This window comes from Lonchura striata, chromosome 12 (genome assembly GCF_046129695.1).
Source record: "Lonchura striata isolate bLonStr1 chromosome 12, bLonStr1.mat, whole genome shotgun sequence".
NCBI classification, from domain to species: domain Eukaryota; kingdom Metazoa; phylum Chordata; class Aves; order Passeriformes; family Estrildidae; genus Lonchura; species Lonchura striata.
This window is the reverse complement of record NC_134614.1, coordinates 23,936,725-23,954,496: the sequence shown is the minus strand read 5'-3', so window position 1 is coordinate 23,954,496 and position 17,772 is coordinate 23,936,725. Positions and strand designations below refer to the sequence as shown.

The 17,772-nt window shown below is 51.9% G+C and overlaps 1 protein-coding gene across 1 annotated transcript in view; it reads left to right on the top strand.

Annotated features, from left to right (window-relative positions):
• PLXND1 (plexin D1) overlaps positions 1-17,772 on the top strand; it is a 69,087-nt gene that overhangs the window by 34,907 nt on the left and 16,408 nt on the right. The window contains exons 13-25 of the mRNA XM_077786200.1: positions 470-621; positions 751-850; positions 2,829-2,968; positions 3,316-3,483; positions 5,301-5,391; positions 5,537-5,812; positions 6,714-6,863; positions 10,124-10,238; positions 11,215-11,322; positions 11,984-12,096; positions 13,289-13,396; positions 13,938-14,068; positions 14,425-14,623. Coding sequence (XP_077642326.1) covers positions 470-621; positions 751-850; positions 2,829-2,968; positions 3,316-3,483; positions 5,301-5,391; positions 5,537-5,812; positions 6,714-6,863; positions 10,124-10,238; positions 11,215-11,322; positions 11,984-12,096; positions 13,289-13,396; positions 13,938-14,068; positions 14,425-14,623 — 1,851 coding nt within the window. The remainder of the gene's footprint in view (positions 1-469; positions 622-750; positions 851-2,828; positions 2,969-3,315; positions 3,484-5,300; positions 5,392-5,536; positions 5,813-6,713; positions 6,864-10,123; positions 10,239-11,214; positions 11,323-11,983; positions 12,097-13,288; positions 13,397-13,937; positions 14,069-14,424; positions 14,624-17,772) is intronic.

The window sequence follows — 17,772 nt, the reverse complement described above, 5'->3', positions numbered from 1 at the left end:
ATGGCCAGTACCCTGTCCTCTTGCAGCGCTGGGATGTCGTTGTGACCAGTACTCTGTCCCCTCACAGCGCTGAGGGCAGAAGCTGTCAGGTGAAACTGGTGGTGTAGGAGTGGGTTCAGAACTGGTGTGTGGAAAAAAAGCATGTTTCTTACCAGATGTGTTTGCAGCTGAAGTGGTCCTTGCCTAAACCCTACTGCCCAACACAGCAGAGAAGTGTGATGGTTTCTCTTCTGAGCCGGAGCAAGGAGATCCTGGTGTTGGGCAAGCAGGAGTGTGAGGAGTGATTCTGTCTGCTTCACAGGGCTCAGGGATGAAGGGCAGAAGCTCCTGGTTCTCCCTGACCTGGTCTAGTGGGAGGTGTCCCTGCCAATGGCATGAATCATAGATGATCTTTGAGGTCTCTTCCAACCCAAACTGTTGTGGGGTCCTGTGATGCTCTGACTTTATGACCTGCCCCTTGGTGCTGCAGATCGAGCCGCTGCGCGGGCCTCTGGAGGGGGGCACGCTGCTCACCGTCCGCGGGAGGAACCTGGGCCGCCGCTTCAGCGACATCCTGGGCGCCGTCCGCGTGGGTGGCGTGCTCTGCGCCCCGCTGCCCGACAGATACGTCGTCTCCGAGACGTGAGTGGGGAGCTGCGGCGGAGGGACCCTGACCCCTGCATGTCCCCGGCCCATGCCTGTCCCAGCAGAGCCCGGCTGCTGCTGCCCCTCGCCCCTGGCACTGCTGCCACCTACCTCATCCATCCACAGAGTCGTGTGCCAGACCGGAGAGGCTCCGGAGGCGTTTTCGGATGTGGTCACGGTTAATGTGAGCCGGGAAGGGAGGTCCAGGGAACGGTACTCCTACGTGGTGAGTGGCTGTCTCCTGAGTGTTCCTTTGGTGATTCCTGTGCCCCTTAAAGTGGGTGTGCAGCTCCCCACACCTTCCCCAGCTGGCTGAGAAACAGGATCTACAACTACATGTTGGGGTCCTTAAGGAGCTGCTGAGGTGTCACCTCACCTGTGGTTACCTGTGTGGGGTGTGGCAGGACCTCAGCAGGATGCTGGCAGCACAGCCACGCTCCCAGACTCAGCTCCTGCAGGGGTCTGTCTCATCCCAGCTCTATTGACAATTCTCCTGCTAGAAAAAGGAACTCCATTTTCTTCTGCCTCTTTTGCTGAAGTGTTGTTGCAACCAGTGAAATTTTTTGAGACTTGTGAAGCCCCTTTGTGCTGTGTAAGTTACATTCCATAAACTCACATTGTTTAGAACTGATTTTTTGCTGCAGAGATTGTATTTGTTTTTGCATGAAGTAATGTGTAGGGATTAGACTGAAGCCAACCCCATGTCATTGTGTAATGAAAAGGCTGGTCTTGGTGAGACCTGAGCTTGAGCACTGGTACAATTTACGTGGAAAAATTTAAAAGCCTTTCAGAACTGCCCTCCCAAAGATGGCACTTCATGAAATACCAGATATTGTTTGTGTGCTACATCTCTCAAAGTCCCTATTAAACATGCTAGAAGAGAAAAATTCAGCTGTAATTGTGCTGAGGAGGAGGGAGAGGTTTCTTCAGGACATTACAGCAGGCTATGGATGAGCTGGATTTGCCAAAGCTGCAATGGAGGTGATTGGTGCTGGCAGTGCACCAAGAGCAGCAGCCCCTGGCTCTGGCTAAGGGGAAGGGCTTTGGGGAACAGGAATAATCCCCTCTGCTGATGCTGTAGCTGCACTTATGAATATGTGGGTTAAGGGCCAAGGCCAGGAGACAGCTGCCTGCAGACAGAGAAATAGAAGTTAGCAAAACAGATCCAGTGGAAATAGGTGACGATCAGACTGACAGTGGAAACGGCAGTAGAGGACTGAAGCCATCTGAGTGCAGGACAAGGGCCAGGGTAGATGTTAATGCAAGGGTTTGTGTGGCAGAGACTGCCGGGCAAGGCATTAACAGCAGGCTCAGCCTGCACCCCACTGCCCGCCTGTGAGGGTCTGCTCTGCACGAGCGAGGGATGGGCTGGGGGTGAGCAGGGCCAGCCCCCGTGGGTCTGTCTGAGAGGGAGTCACCAGTGCCCTATGGAAGGCTCTGGAGATCATGATTTGCTCTGCCCTGGCTGTCCTGCTCGAATGGAGCAGGGATGCTGCCAGCAGCCTCTCCTGGGGTGCCTGTGAGCAGACAAGTGGGCTCAGCACCACCTGAGTTATCAAAGCCTCCAGCTCATGAATCTCAGGAAGATTTCCAGGGGCTGCAAACACAGATAACATACATGCTAATTTAAGCTGCAAATGGCAAGAGGCAAAGTAACTTCCTCCTCAGTTCCTGTTGTCTGAAGAGATGCAGATTTCAAGCTTCCTTAGCAGGGGTCTGATATTCAGTTATCTAAACCCAGGTGGCCATTTTACTGATCTCAAGGCCATCCTCCAGTGGGGCTTTAACATTATCCTTGCATTTTGGAGGACATGGATCTGGAAGGGCTGAGATGGTGAGGGTGGTAATGAGTGAGAAATTTCCTTTTATTGATGGGCCTTGTGCTGTTGCTGGCTCTGGACCTCCTGCTGGAAATCTGAAGGGAATGGTGGGATTCTGGGCTCCTGTTTGGCCCCATGTTTCATTTACAGACAGTATTTAGGGACCACTGAGAGTCACAGAGGTTTTATATGCTCTTACTCCTTAGCGTTTGTATAACTTCTCTTTTTCTGAAACATTGCCAGCAAAAGCTTCTGCTGTGCTGCTGTTTGAGCCTCACAGTGCTGGACACTTACTCAAAGTTCTGAATCAATTCCCATGTACAGTGTGGAATATCTAGCTGCAGATTTACCAGGCTAGAAAACAGATTTCCCCTTTGTTTTTAGCTTCCCGTGGTGCAGTCCATAGCTCCTCAGAATGGCCCAAAGGCAGGAGGAACAAGAGTGACCATCAGAGGCAGCAGGCTGGATGTTGGCTCAGAGCTCCGTGTCCTCATCAACTCCTCCAAGCAGTGCACGGAACTCAGGTGGGAGCAGGGCTGGGGGCTGGCACTGGAGTAGTGACGAGAGCCAAAGCATTAGGAAGGTTGGTGTTGTCCCCCAAGAAGTCAGGCAGAGTGAGGGTTTTGATGGGGGGCACCACGACATGCTGGCATGGCATCCCCCTGCCTGCCCTTCCCCTCCGTGTGCTGGGGACGGGCCCAGCGCCGGCTGCTGCCAGCTGAGCTGCCCGCCAGCGGGCCTGGAGGAGCAGCTGGCCGGCATGTGGCTGGGAGCTCCGTGTCATCTGTGGCTGCCACCCGCCTGCCAGGGCTGCTCAGGCCAGACTCCAGCCCGTGGCTCCCTGCAGCTCACCCTGCCTGTCCTCACGCAGCCGCACCGACAGCACCATCACCTGCACCATGCCCGCCGTGGAGCTCACCACAGCTGTGCCAGTCTGCGTGCAGTTCGAGAACAAGTCTTGTGCCAGCCACAACATCACTTTCAAGTATGAGAAGAACCCAGTTATATCAGACATCAACCCCAAAAAGAGCCAGATCAGGTGAGATCCTGCCTAGCTGAGACAGCCCGTGAAAGAGCGGGTCAGCTCCAGGTGGGAGAGGGTGGGGAGAGGGTCCTGCCAGGAGAGAGGGGCTTCTCAGCCCTGGGCTGGATGGGTGTAGAGGGTGCCTTATCTTGCTCTTGGGATGCTCCAGGATAACCCCAGCACAGGAGTAGAAGAGGTCTCATACACCAGGACTGTCCATAGCTTGTTTTGATGCATTTTTGAGTGGAAAAATGTCAGCCTTGATAACTATATTGTGCACACCTGGTGAGTGCGTTGGGGAGGCCCAGGTGGGGGCTCTATGAGACCCTGAGGACTTTTCTTGGCAGTAAAACTGCTGGAGGATGAGATTTGTAATTTTGGATTTCAACCTTCCCCGAGGTCACAGTATTTAATTTTTAAAGTGTGTTGCTTTTAGTTTCACATCTCCGTGGAGTTCTCAGACTTCTGTTCCTTTGAATACAGTGGTGAAATACCACCCTCTTCACCTGTGGAGCCTGAAAACCCCAGGGCTGACTAGGAAATCTGGGAGGCCAGCAGCTGTGCTGCAGGACATCGCTGAAGCAGCACGCTCAGGGCCGAGCATGAGCAGGCTCTGGTGGCCTGACCCTCTTGGAACAAAGCTGCCTCTCTGTTCCCAGCACAATGCCAAGGCTGCAGGCTACGGGAATGTTAGGGGAAAGGCAGAGCCTTGACTCAGCCAGGCACAGCCCCTCGCAGGCTTCCAACTGCTGAGTGGCGAGAGCAGTGTCTAAAAAGAGACAAGGGAAGAATGTCCTTTCTGTAGTCACAAAGGAAACCACTGGGGTATTTCTCAGTCACCTTAGTCTGCTTCCCTGGCACTTAGAGCCGTTCCCAAATTTCAGAGCATGAGGTGCTAGTAACTTGTGTAAAAATTTAGCTGGATATGGATAAAATAATCCATATAATCGAAACTTAAACCAATGCAAAAGTTGTACATTAGTCTGTAGATATGACAGGCTAGTGAGAAACTTGGATCATAACTTCCTAGTGATATCCCCAGGCTTCAGAGAACCCTGGGGCCTCGTGCCCAAAGTCACTGTGCCTGGAGTGCTCTTCAGATAACAGGACTTGCGAGTTGCCTGTTCCCTGGCAAATACTCCAAACACGTCAAATGTGATACAGGGAAGGTTGATCTAGGGTGCAGATGAGTGGTGATGATTCTCCAGCTGCTGCTCTGCCTTGTGCACATTGGGGCTGCTCATTATTCTTGTTAGTTGACTGCACAGTGAGAAGCCCATGTGTTGCATTCCCCCCAAGCAGATTCAAAACACAGCGATTTTCACATTTTGATCTAAATCACAAGCTCCTGGAAGATGCAGAATGAGGGACGTTTCCCTCTCCAAGTCTCACAGATCTGTGTGGGTTGCTGCAGGGCAGGGCAGGGGCAGGGGCAAGGGCAGGGGATGTGTCCTGGCCATCACTTCACAGGTCACTTACATGACCAGTGGCCAGGATGCTTGCTGCATACCCTGGCATGCAGAGGCTGCTCTTCTGGACAGTGGGAGTAAGGGGAACAGCTCACTGATGCTGGAAGAGGCTCCCCACTTTCCACCAGAACATCTACTCCTCCTTCCTTCCTTCCTTCCTTTCTTCCATGATATTGTGGTAGCTGTGTAGGTAGCTTCCTACTTCTGCTGTAAGTAGGAAGAAGACTTTGGCTGTTGGGTCACATTTTCTGCTCAGGAGGCTTGGAAACACCTCTGAGAAAATGACAGGAGGAAGATGCAGCCCTCACATCCCACTGCTACACTGTCCTCTGCAGTCACCCTCTCTTTCTTCCCTTCTCAAAGCGGGGGCAGGATCATCACCCTGGAAGGAAGAGGTTTTGGGCTGGTGCAGAACGTGTCCATGGCTGTCCGTGGCATCGGCAGAGAGCACACGGTGGGTGTCCTGGCCAGGCACAGCCCGGTGCTGCAGCAGGGCTGCGTGCCTGCTGCCAGAAGCTGTGCAGCTGGGGCCTCAGCCTCAGGATGGGCTGGAGCGCTCGTGGTGCGGGGCTCTGACCTGCTCACACTCCTGCTTTCAGCGCTGTAAGGTGCACACTGACACGGCCATCACCTGCCCCTCTCCAGCTGCCTCCAACCTCACTGCGGGGAGCAAGCCAGCCCCTGTGGATTTCTACCTCAACGGGCGCCTCTACTCTGACGAGCGCTCGGCCCTGGACGAGGAGATGTACTCTGAGGAGGCCTCGCACATCAGCAAGTTCAGCCTGGGCTACTACGCTGACCCCCAGTTCTCCACAGCCAAGAAGGAGAAGTGGATCAAGCACCATCCTGGCGAGCCCTTAACTCTGGTCATACATGTAAGAGGGTGGTGGTTACAGCTCTGCTTCTCTCTGGGTGCTGCCATCTCCACCCTGGGCAGCTCCTCAGTCCCAAGTACCAGCACAGGGACTGTCCACAGCACAGAGAAGGGGGTGGGTGGAACTGGGGAGGCAGGAGCAGGTGATTTTGGCTCAGCCTGCAGCTTCTGCATCTCTCTGCCCCAGGAGATGCAGCCTGGTGTGGGGATACCTTCTGATACATGATGCCAGAGAGCTGCCTGGGGAGGGTGCTGTAGCAAGGGGTTAAATGAAATATTGGACATGTGGAAAATAACTAGAATGCCCTGGCCTGAAACCAGGCAGGTGCTGCAGAAGGGCCTGACAATAGGTGTTTATTCCTGCAGAAAGAGATCATTCATTCTTCTCTTTCGGCTACTGAATTCAGCTCAGCTCACAAGGAAGTTGGGGTGCAGAAGCTGATTGGCCTAGACAATGAGCACTAGTAATTCAAAGGCCATTGTTTGCTGCAGGATATCCTAATGGTTTGAAGCATGCTCCAGAAATGTGCTCCCCCTTTCTCAGGCTTTGCAGGCGCATCTCCTGGCTGTCCCCTCCGTTGTATATCCTTCCCCACTCCCAGATGGGTGCTTACATCCTTATCTTCCATGCACAGCAGGTCCGATCAAAAGCAGATTTTTCCAGGTTCCATGAAGGGCTTGTTCATCCTATGCCCCATGCTGAGTGAAGAATGGGAAACAGGAAAATGGGGAATGGCCTGGTTTTGGCTTTCCTGTGGAGTCCTGGAAAAATGTCCTTGGTGAGGGAGAGTCTTCCCAGGTCTGCAAAACAGCAGGGAATATGGAAAGTAAAGCAGAAAGATCGATTGCAATTCCAACTGCTATGCTGCAGCCTGACATCCTGATTTTTTTTCTGCCTTTAGAAAGAGCCTGACAGCCTGGGCCTGGAAAGCAATGAATACCAGGTGAAAATCGGCCTGATCTCGTGTGAGATCCAGATTGTTTCAGACAAAGTCATCCACTGCTCCATCAATGAGTCGCTGAGCTCCTCGGAGAGGCAGCTGCCGGTGACGGTGAGTGCGGAGCTGTGCGGGCACAGGGGTCCCAGTGAGTGCAGAGCTGTGCTGAGTGTGAGCTGTGCTGAGTGCGGAGCTGTGCAGGCACAGGGGTCCCAGTGAGTGCAGAGCTGTGCTGAGTGTGAGCTGTGCTGAGTGTGAGCTGTGCTGAGTGCGGAGCTGTGCTGAGTGTGGAGCTGTGCAGGCACAGGGGTCCCAGTGAGTGCAGAGCTGTGCTGAGTGCGGAGCTGTGCTGAGTGTGAGCTGTGCTGAGTGTGAGCTGTGCTGAGTGTGAGCTGTGCTGAGTGCGGAGCTGTGCTGAGTGTGGAGCTGTGCTGAGTGTGAGCTGTGCTGAGTGTGAGCTGTGCTGAGTGTGAGCTGTGCTGAGTGCGGAGCTGTGCTGAGTGTGGAGCTGTGCGGGCACACAGGTCCTGCTGCACACCCCACTCGTGCAGCGCCTGCCCAGCCCAGGCTCACCCACTGCTGACCCTGCAGGAGGCTGCACAGAGGAAGAGTGGCCAAAGCACGCTGTGCTGTCGCAGGGCAGTGGTCAGCAGGATGCAGGGGCCGGGCTGAGGGCTGCTCCAAGCCGTGGCACTGGCAGCTGCCCGTGGAGCTCCAGCGCTGTGCCCCAGGGGAGGCTGGTCAGCTCTGGAAGGCACACTGAGGTCTTGGGCATGAGAGGTTTTGTCACCTGCACTGATTTCCTGCTCCTCATGAGATATGTTTGGGGATTTCCTTACAGCTTTAAGCCACCGGCTCTGCTCCCACCAGCAGAAGGGCTAGAGTGGCCATGAGAGCCCAGCCTTCCCCAAGCTGTCCCTGCTGGGTCCCTGCAGCATGACCGGGAGGGTCAGAGCAGCACTGAGGGCTTCCAAAGCCTGCTGCTTCCTCGCTGCAGAGTTCAGTGTTCAGGGCTGCCGTTTCTTTTTGTGTCTCCAAATGCACCACACTTTGTTCCTGTCCTGTTTTCCAGAGGGCTGGACTGAACTGCTGTGCTTGCCTCAGTTTCCCTCACGTCATACACAGCCCATGGTCATGCAGGGATGTGACTGTGGCTCCTTGTATCTGGAGGGAAAATGCCTCCACCTCCGTGGGACACCCCGCCACCCTCTCGCAGTCCTGTGTTGGCAGGGGATGAATGGGAGCCTGAGGCATGGGCAGGGAGGGCAGGGAGAGCTGGAGGGAGCTGCGAGCTCAGGACCTGGGCTGCCCAGGAGAAAGGCACAATGCACTACCAATTCACTGACAGGATTGCCCAGTTTACTGGCAGCAATCTGAGGTGTATGAAATTCTGTTGCAAACTGGAAACATGGAAATGCAGAAGTAACAGAATTTCTTGAGTCATCTTAACAGGAATTTTAAACAGGGTAATTTTTTATTTTTTTTGTAAGAACTGAGAAACAGGGGAATCCCTTTGTGGAAGAAAAGGAATTTTTGAGTTTGCTAGTCTTGGTGTGACATTAACCAATCATGGCAAGTCCCCAGGAAGCAGGAGAGTGATACCCAGCCCTAAATATCACAGGGGTGTTCAGAGTGCACTAGCAATGAAAGTGCAGATAATTAATCTGCTTATATTCATACCTGTGCACCCCTACTAAACCTACAGGCGTGGCTGGGGTCCTTGCCTGCCAGCCATTCCACGAGTGGCTGCTGCTTTATCACACATGAGAAATGGCTTTGGTGCAGGGCCTTGCCTGGGTCACACTCAGTGTTGAGTAGGGCTGTCCAGCTACATAAGAGAGACTTGTCAAGACATTCAGGCCTGTCTTTGTTTATGACCAAGCAGTTTAAACATTGAATTAAACAGCAGCTGAGGGATTTTTTTCTCTGAAAAATGCAAAAGGCTGAGCTGATGAGGGAAAAAAGACTCAAAACACATAAAGGAGCTGCCTCATTGCAACATTTCGGAGGGAGAAAGTGGAGATCCTGAGTCTGGGCATGTGGCTGTGAGGCTGCTGAGTAAACCTGCCCAGGTGCTCTTGCAGTGCTGTGGCTCCTGTCCCTGTCCAGCACCATGGCTCTTGGACAACGAGCCAGGGTAGAGACCGAAGCTCTCCATGTCTGGAGCCTTCCACTGGCAGCAGCCATGCCCTCACCAGTGCTCCTAGAGCTAGGGCTGGATTTCCCTCAGGATGGAGCTGTGTGTCTGGTGGTGGAGGTGGTGGGAAGATCCTGCTTGTGGGATGGCCTTGGTCCAGTGGCATAGCTGCTGGAATTTCACCCCAGTGGGCACCTTTCCCAGAGGTGTTCCATGACACAGGAAATCAAGATTAATTTTGATTAATCAAATGATTAATCAAATGATTAATCAAAATCGTAAGATTATTGGAGCTCTTCCCTACGTAATTTCAAGGATTTTTTTCTCAAGTTTCTCTCGCTTCTTGTTCCTTGTGAGAAGTGAAACTCACATTTCCAGAAGTGAAAGCCTTGTGTGGTCATGAGTTTTTCTTATCAGATGATACTGTGGAATCCTTTCATCCCAAGGGCCCAAAGAGCTGTTTGTGAACGGCACCCAGTAACTTGCCAGCCTGTGATGTGTGCTGGCCTCTTCTCTTCTGGAGATCAGGAGACCCAAGGACTGAGCTCTAGTGGTTTGTGCTTGTTGTCACAAGAAGTATGGGCTGGGAGCAGAGCCAGCAGCTTCTGACACCCCTTTCACTGCTTTAGGCACAAGATCATTACTCGTCTATGGTCTCATTTATTTTTATTCCCTTAGTTTATTTGTATTTCGAGGACTTTAAAGTTTCTTAACCCTACTTCTTCTGGGTGGGAGCTGTTCTGATTTTGAAGGAGAAGAGCGAATGCAGCAGGGCTCCAAAGGCTGTTCAGAGCCATAAAGAAGCTGATTAGTGGAAGTGATTTTCTAGTAAGAGCAGCACAGGCGGCCTTGTGCAGTACCATGGGCTCTCTAGGAAAGGGCTGCCTCTTCTGGGGCAGATGCAGTGGGGCCATGGGGCTGGCAGTTCTGCCACCAGAGCCCTGTGCTGGCACTGGGATGGGCACCAGTGCAGCACCAGAGCCTGCTGGGTGTGGTCCTGGCATTCCCCAGAGCACAGGAAGGGAATTGGGCTCCCTGGAGGCACAGAGTGCCCGGGCTCTGGCAGTGACCGGCACAGCCCAGCCTCCCTCCCTCCGAGCCTGGGAGCTGTGCCAGCTCGCTCACCGAGCCGTCGGGTGAGGGTCTGCTGAGGGCTGCCCTGTGTCCTCCCTGCTCCCAGCCCTTTGGCAACCTGCTGCTCAGCTCCTGCTTCTCCTGCCTCCTTCTCCTTCCTCAGATCCAAGTTGGAAAGTTCAACTACACAATTGCCATGCTGCACCTTGGGGGAGGAGAGACTGCGATCATTGTCTCCATCGTTATCTGCAGCATCCTGCTGGTGCTCTCTGTTGTAGGTAAGGGAAAGAACAGCATCTTTCCAGGCTGTGGCAAGGCTTTTCTCTCTGCATGTGGAGGCATGAACTCTGAGTGCTGCAGTTGTGCAGTACCTGAAGCTAGTCTGGGTGCAGCAGGTATGGCACACCGCTAGTACCAGGACCACAGCTCCCTGCAGCACAGAGCTTTTCCTGGCTGAATCCACAGCTCAACTCTGTTCATTGAACCCGTGATATTTATAAACTTATTCCCCAAATACTTAATAATTACTCTAATACAAAATAAAGAAGGATGTGAGAAACTTCTTTTGGTCACAGGCATGATTGTCCCAGACCATTCTAAAGGCGCCCTTAGGCACAGATCCTGTCATCAGGAACAAGCAGTGACAGGTGCCTGACTGAGTAGGAAGAGCAGAGCCAGCATCCTTAGCTGCAGATCTGAAACAGTGTATGTAGCTGGCTGGAAGCCATGCTGCACACCTTTGTCCTTGGGCTAGGGTCCCTGCTCATCACATGCCCAGAATGACTGTGGAGCAAGAAATCTGCCAGTTCACAGCAAATGAGAGCTTTAGAGTAAAGATTTTATTTATTTTTAATAAAGGCTCTAATGCACCCCATTTACTAGATGCATCACCCATCATTAGAAACATATTTCTGGAGGCATGGGAAGACTGTCAGATATGAACACTGTAATACAGGTGGTAAACGTCCTCAATTCTGTATTCATTAATCAGCTGGAACACATTAATATAGAGTTAAGATGAATACAGACAGCCCAGACCTAAATTGAAGATGACAGTTACAGCACAATCATTAAATTCCAGCTGGTACTACTTATTTACAGACAATCGACAACTGCCTGACCAGTCTGGTGGTAGGTGTGAAACCAGCTCTGAGTTTAGCTTTCTGCACTTGTGTCAGAGAGAACTGCTCTGATCCCAGCTGCAGCTGCTCCCAAGCCTGGGTCGAAAAGGCTTGTTCTCTTCCTCTCTTCCAGCTCTCTTTGTATTCTGCACAAAGAGCCGCAGAGCTGAGCGCTACTGGCAGAAAACCCTGCTCCAGATGGAGGAGATGGAGTCACAGATCCGGGAGGAAATCCGCAAAGGTAAGTCCCTGTCTGGGTGCCAAGGAGCCATGGCTAGGAGCAGGATGTTGGGTTAGCAGGCTTGAAGCACCTTGTGCTGTGCAGAAGTTTATAGAACTATTTGTAGGAGAATTTCTGTGATTGCCTGTGAGTTTTGACAGGGTTTGGGAATGAGGCTGAGTGGCTGGGAAGTGTGGCCATGTCACTGTCCTGCTGCCTGGCTTGGGCAAGCCACTGATCTCCAGTGCCACCAGCTTCTCTACCTGGGGTTAATGGCCCTTGGCTGTGCCAGAGGGTTACTTGAAGGTCATGCTAACCTTCAGTGTGCTTTCCTCTTGGGTGCAACAGAAACTGCAGCATGCTCGTCATAAAGCAATGGGAGAAGCATTCCAGGTGTTGGCACCCCCCACCCCACAGTCCATGATCCCACCACATCGGCTGACGTCCTCTCCTGAGGGCACTGGGGCTGCTGGGGCAGAGAATGTTCTGTCAAGCTGGGGCAAAATATGCAGTCTGATGGTTAAACCCGATGGGAATGTGCTGCTCAGAGAAAACATGCCTTCAGCCCCCGTAAGGGATGGCGTGAGGGGACAGAGATGAGATGTACTGTGCTTTCCAGTGCCAGCCTCTCTCAGCTGGTGGAGGACTGGGCTCTCACCATCTGTGGGTCTCTTTGTATAAGGTTTTGCAGAGCTGCAGACAGACATGACAGACCTGACCAAGGAGCTAAACCGCAGCCAGGGGATCCCCTTCCTGGAATACAAGCACTTTGTCACCAGGACATTCTTCCCCAAAGTAAGGAGACAGCACGTGTCACGGGCACCTCATTGCTCCCAGATATGTCCCACCCAGTTTAGGGCTCTGCTAAAGGGCTTTTAGAGTGTCACAAAATCATTCCACTGTTATGTATTTACTTGTCACATATTTCAGCCTTAATTATCATCAAAAGTGGAGCCGCACCTCCTAGGGTGTCATACAAGATTGGGCTTGCTTGCACATGACAGAAGCTGGCGGCAACTGTTCCAGGAGTTGCTCTGGCTTGCCTCTTTGGGGCCATTGCACACCTCCTCTGAAAGAGCTCTCACACAAGCAGAGTGCTGGGGTCTCCTCCTCAAGGGCTCCAGTGTCACCCCACTCCATTCAGAAGAGGCTGAAGGGTGGCTCAAGGGTGAATTGGCAATCAGGAGAGGGGCTTTTAGTCCCATGCAGGGTTCCCCCAAGCATTCCCAGCAGTTCAGCCAGTCCTCAGGAATTCTTTGGCTGTCTCTGTCTCTCCCTTCCTCCCTGTCCAAGGCTGGGTGCGTGGTGCTCCCAGTAAGATGTCCCTTGGGCAGCCAGTCCCAGTCTGCCTGCCCGGAGTCCTTTACCAAAGCTGCAGCAGCCGTGCTGGTGCCGTCATTCCCGTCGCCGGCTGCTCCGCTGTGTGGCTGTGCGCCCTTCACTGCGGCTGTATTTCACCCTCGAGGCAGTTGTGTGTCAGTGCTGAGGACTGAGACGATGATTTATGACTGCAGAGTGTTTCATTAGTAGCTATTACTCAGGTTTTTCAGTTACCCAGTCTCCATATCCCTGCACACTGGAGGCTTTAAGATTCAGGCTGGTATATGAATGCTAGAGATTTAAACATTTTCGCCATCTGTTTTAAAAGTTACATATGTTGAAACACCCAGAACTCCTCTATTTTGATATAGTCTTCTGTAAAGCTTTCTCTTCTGGGAGTTTTCTAGCTGTCACATTACTCTATTTGCAGTCTCCCTGCCCTCACAGCCCTGTGTCTGAGCAGACGTCTGCCTCCCCCCATCCTTGTGGTGTTTGCTCATTCAGGAGGCTCTTGCAAAGTGTTTCAAGGCTACATAAGCCTTGAAACATAGCCCCGTGCATGTCTTTGGAATGGGTGGCTTTAGTCCCAGTGACCTGCCTCCCCATCTTATTCCCCTGAGGTGCACAGCACACAGGTGCCCTCCCCTAACACTGTGCTTGGTTCCAGTGTTCCTCTCTCTACGAGGAGTGCTACATCCTGCCATCCCAGCAGCTCAGCTCACAGGTGGGCTCCCAGGTCCAGGAAACACACCCACTCCTGGTGGGGGAGTGGAAGGTGAGTAACCCACTGACAGAACAAACACTTTTGGGTGTTGCTAGCCATTAACACAGACCAGCACTGGATCAGCTTTGGCCGGCTGAAGAAGGCAGATCTGTGAATATGCTTTTGCATGATGAAGCATTGGCCTGGAATCCTCCCTGGCTCTGTAACCCTGAGGCTGCAGTAAGGTCTCCCTGTAGAGCTTCTGAAAGCTGGCCAAACCCAGCCCTCTTCGCCTCTCCTTGTACACCCACTAATTGTTTTGTTAGCCCTCAGCTGCACTTGCTCCATCTGTCTCATAGTGGGGAGCCCCAAACTGGCCACAGTGCTCCTGGTATCCTCAGGAGTGCGGGACAGAATGGAATGGCCACTGCCACTGCCCTAGCTGGGGCTCCTTGCCAGCAAAGCTGCTGGCTGTGTCAGGTAGAGGGAGGAGGGGCTCTTCTGCTTAGTATGTCTGTGCTCAGTAGGGGCATCCCCGCCATCAGGAGGGATAAAATGTGGAGGAAAACAACAAGCAGGGTTTTCTTAGTCTGCTTTCTAAATTTTTCTTCAGATCCCTGAGAACTGCAGACCCAACATGGAAGAAGGAATTTCTCTGTTCTCCACCTTACTCAACAACAAGCACTTTCTTATCGTATTTGTCCATGCTCTTGAGCAACAGAAGGACTTTGCTGTCAGAGACAGGTATAAGCTTCAGAACCAAAGACTTGGCAGCTGGAGGAGACTAATTTATTCCTAACCCAAAGCAATCCAGCAGGGTCTGGGTCTCTGTGTTTCAGTGGATGGTTGAGTCACACTTGCCTACACATTTCTGTTAAAGATGGATGGCCATAAACCCTGAAGAGCACTCACTCATTTGGCTTACCAGTAAGAGTGTGCAAGCTGACCCAAGGCCTTGCATTACTGAATGAGGGTTGGAACTACTAACACCATTAAGGAGGCTCATGAAAACTGCCTTTGTGTGTTGGGTATTTTAGTGCCAGTCAGCAGTTCAGTCTCGTTGGACTGGGGCTTGAGTCCTGTATCATTCTGTGTTTCAGGTGTAACCTGGCCTCCCTGCTTACTATTGCATTGCATGGGAAACTGGAGTATTACACCAGCATCATGAAGGACCTCTTGGTGGATCTAATAGATGCTTCAGCTTCCAAAAACCCCAAGCTTATGCTGAGGAGGACAGAATCTGTGGTGGAGAAGATGCTCACCAACTGGATGTCCATCTGCATGTACAGCTACCTCAGAGTAAGAGAACCAGTCCCTGCTGTGGTGGGTGCAGGGTCACCTCTGTGTGCAGCAGGGATGAGGGATGCAGAAGATAGCCTAGGACCTGACACTTGCCAGCAGTGCCACTCAAATTGTCACTAACAGTTGGCAAACTGAATGATTCAGGTGTAGGAAAGCAACCTGGAGTTCAATTGCTTCTCCAGTTCTGCCCAGGATTTTGGTGAGCTTAGTCTGGCAGGCCAGAGCATGGATCAGCATTTTCACTGTGGTTGAGGAGAGCCATAGGGGAGCTGAAAAATAACCAGAATGGCTGGAGGTTTTGGGGTCCAGCTGGTTATGTGTTGTTTCTGTGACCAGCTGGCACAGCCGTGCTGACCAGTCAGCGTGTGTGTCTCGGGAGCCAGGAGGCTCAGAAGGGCCGAGGGCACTGTGGCAGGGGCTGCTCTGTGTCGGTGCCCACTGGGGTGTGGGGCCTCTTGTGCAGAGACATCCTCGTGGTTCTGCATAAATCCAAGCAGGAGGGGTGGGGTGTCTGTCCCAGAAGGCTGATGGTCTTCTCTTGGTAATGAGCAGGAAAATGTTTGGCATCTCAGAGCCATCAGCAGTCCATCTGCTCAGTGCTTTATCTCCAACATTTGCCAGTTCTGTTTGGAATTCCCCAGATGAATTGAGCAATAACTTAATTGATTCCACAGCAGTTAATTGGAGGATACCCCATTATACCCACGGGAAGAGCCTTGAAAAATCCTTTGAAAAAAATCTCTTTTCCCAAAGTGTTCCACAGAACACAGAAGCAGTTCTATATTGTCTTCATACATATTGTGATGTCTTCTGATCCCAGAGGGCCACTTTTTGTCCTAAAGCCAGTGGTTTTGTAATTCATAATTTTTCATTCTAGCCAACACAGTTAGCCAGTCTAATAAAAGAAGAGTTACAGAACTGGATGAGGATGCCTGTGCCAGTGTAGCCTAGCTATCCAGCCTGTAAGGATAGAAAAGGGGAAATTAGTAAGTTTTTCAATCTTCAGATTTTGTGCCTGTAGTTAACCACTGGAGAAAAAAAAATGCTGATATTCCCTTTTGGGGAGGGGAGACCACATGTGAGACATCTGATCCAGCTCCAGCTTGTGCTAAAAATGGACATTGTGCAAGAAGGCTTTCTCAGGGAAAAAAGAAAAAGAGGAAAGTGGAGCCTTATCACGTGGGCCTGAAGGCTTGAGCACATTACACGGCTCACTAATGGTGAGGAGCTCCACACACATCACCACTGCCCATTCCTGCAGGCTGGTCTGGGGCTGGGGGCTGTGGCCATCCCCAGGGCTGGGCAGTGCTGCTGAGAGCTGAGAGCTGAGAGCTGTGAACTGGCTTCCCCCTGGCCCACAGAGGGAGGATGAGAACAGGGTATGGTGGAGCAGGACTGTGAGGTCCTGTGAGGTGACTGGGTTCTTTGCAGAAATGTTGGGCTGCTGGCTGAATGTGCATTTCCAGCCACCTGCAACAGGTTCCTGGCAGGGGCTAAGGCTATGCACTGGGTTTTCCATCCCCTCCAGGCCTCCCGTGTCCAGCCTGAAGCCATGGCAGTGCAGAGCATTGCTGCAGCCTCTTTCCCGTCTCTGAAAGCAAATGCACAGTGAAGTTGATTTCCAGGAGACTCTGATATCTCACATGCTCCACAGTAAGGGTGAGATCAGAGGTGACACTGAGCTGTTCCTGAAATACAAAAAGGGAAAATAATTGATCAGACAGGAATGTCTGGAGAGAAAATTTGTCCCAGGTGACACAAGCCCAGCTGTGCAAAGGGACAGGAGTTTGATCCAGATCAGCAGAGCTGGCATCTTCCCCACCACACAAATGAGGATGGAGCTACTGTGGTGGAACAGACAGCACCTCCTTCCACATGGCTGGTGTCAGCTCAGGGCTGTGATTTAAATGGCAGTGATAGCCAAAGGCCTCCCATGTGCCTTGTGTTCCTAAGGATCAAACTCTGCTGCCTTCGGAGAGGCATATCTTTGTTAAAAAGAAGGCTTGCCTGCCTGCCTGTAGCTCTGCTCTGTCAGACATGTGATGATGGGCCTGGTTTTCATTCCTGAATTATCCCCATTAATCACAATGTCTATTTGAAACAGCTGCTGTGAAAGTCCCCGCCGTTGTGCAGTGGAAAAATTCCAAGTGCTTGTATTTTCCCTTGTAAGTCAACGCTACATGCTCAAAACATTTGTTTCGCATTAATGCTCTGCCTAACAGCCCGTCCATTTGTGTTTTGGGGGAAAATGATTTGAAGGAGCTGTCTTCAGCTGGGAAAGAGCTGCTGGCCACAGGCATTCGTGGCCTGCACATGTGGAGGGCACCTGAAGGCGACGGAGTCCACGGGCAGGGGCTGGGTCAGTGTGTGGGAGGTTGGGATGAGCTGGCAGGGGCTTGCTGCGAGGCACGGGGGCTCAGAGGTAACTTGCAGCGCTTGCACAATCAATGCAGAGCTCTGTTTCTGCAGAACTGGGTGAGAATCGTAGATGAAATGGTCCACATCTCTACTTTGTGCTACAGTTTTGGTGGAAAAAGCTTTAAAAGAAAGCCTTCTCCATGAGCTACCGTGGTACCATTGTGCCTGGCTCCTAGCAGGGTTGGGGAGTTAAAGGAAGAGTAGGGTTCTGGAATTCAGCTTTTATGTCTGGGTCTAAGCTTACCCAATTTTGCATGTGGGATGGAGGTTTGGTTCTTCACAGAATACAGATAATTGTCCCAAAATTAGCAGGCGCTTGGGATAAGCAGCTGTTTTCTGTGCTGTTCCCACCCTAGGCTCACCAAAACATTTTGGAAATGGCTGTAGTGTGTTCCTGGGGGGACATCTATAATAACTTGTCAGAGTTGTGTTAATAGGGCAGCAGCATGTGAATCTAGTCTGTGCTCTAAACCTTTTTGTTTTCCCAAGCATATAAAAACGAAGCCCTCCCACGCTCCGTGTGCGTGGAACAGTTCAAGTCCTGCCAGCCTGAACTGTGCTTTCCATTACTGCAGTTATTTCAGTGCCCTGGGTGGCTTTAAGGGCCCATAACAGTTCAGTCAAAAACGAAAATGAAGTCTCATTAAAATACATTCACAATAGGAGGAAAAAAAGGCCCCAGACTGTGTTTTTTTAAGTATTTTTTTGTCCTGAATCAGCACTGATCT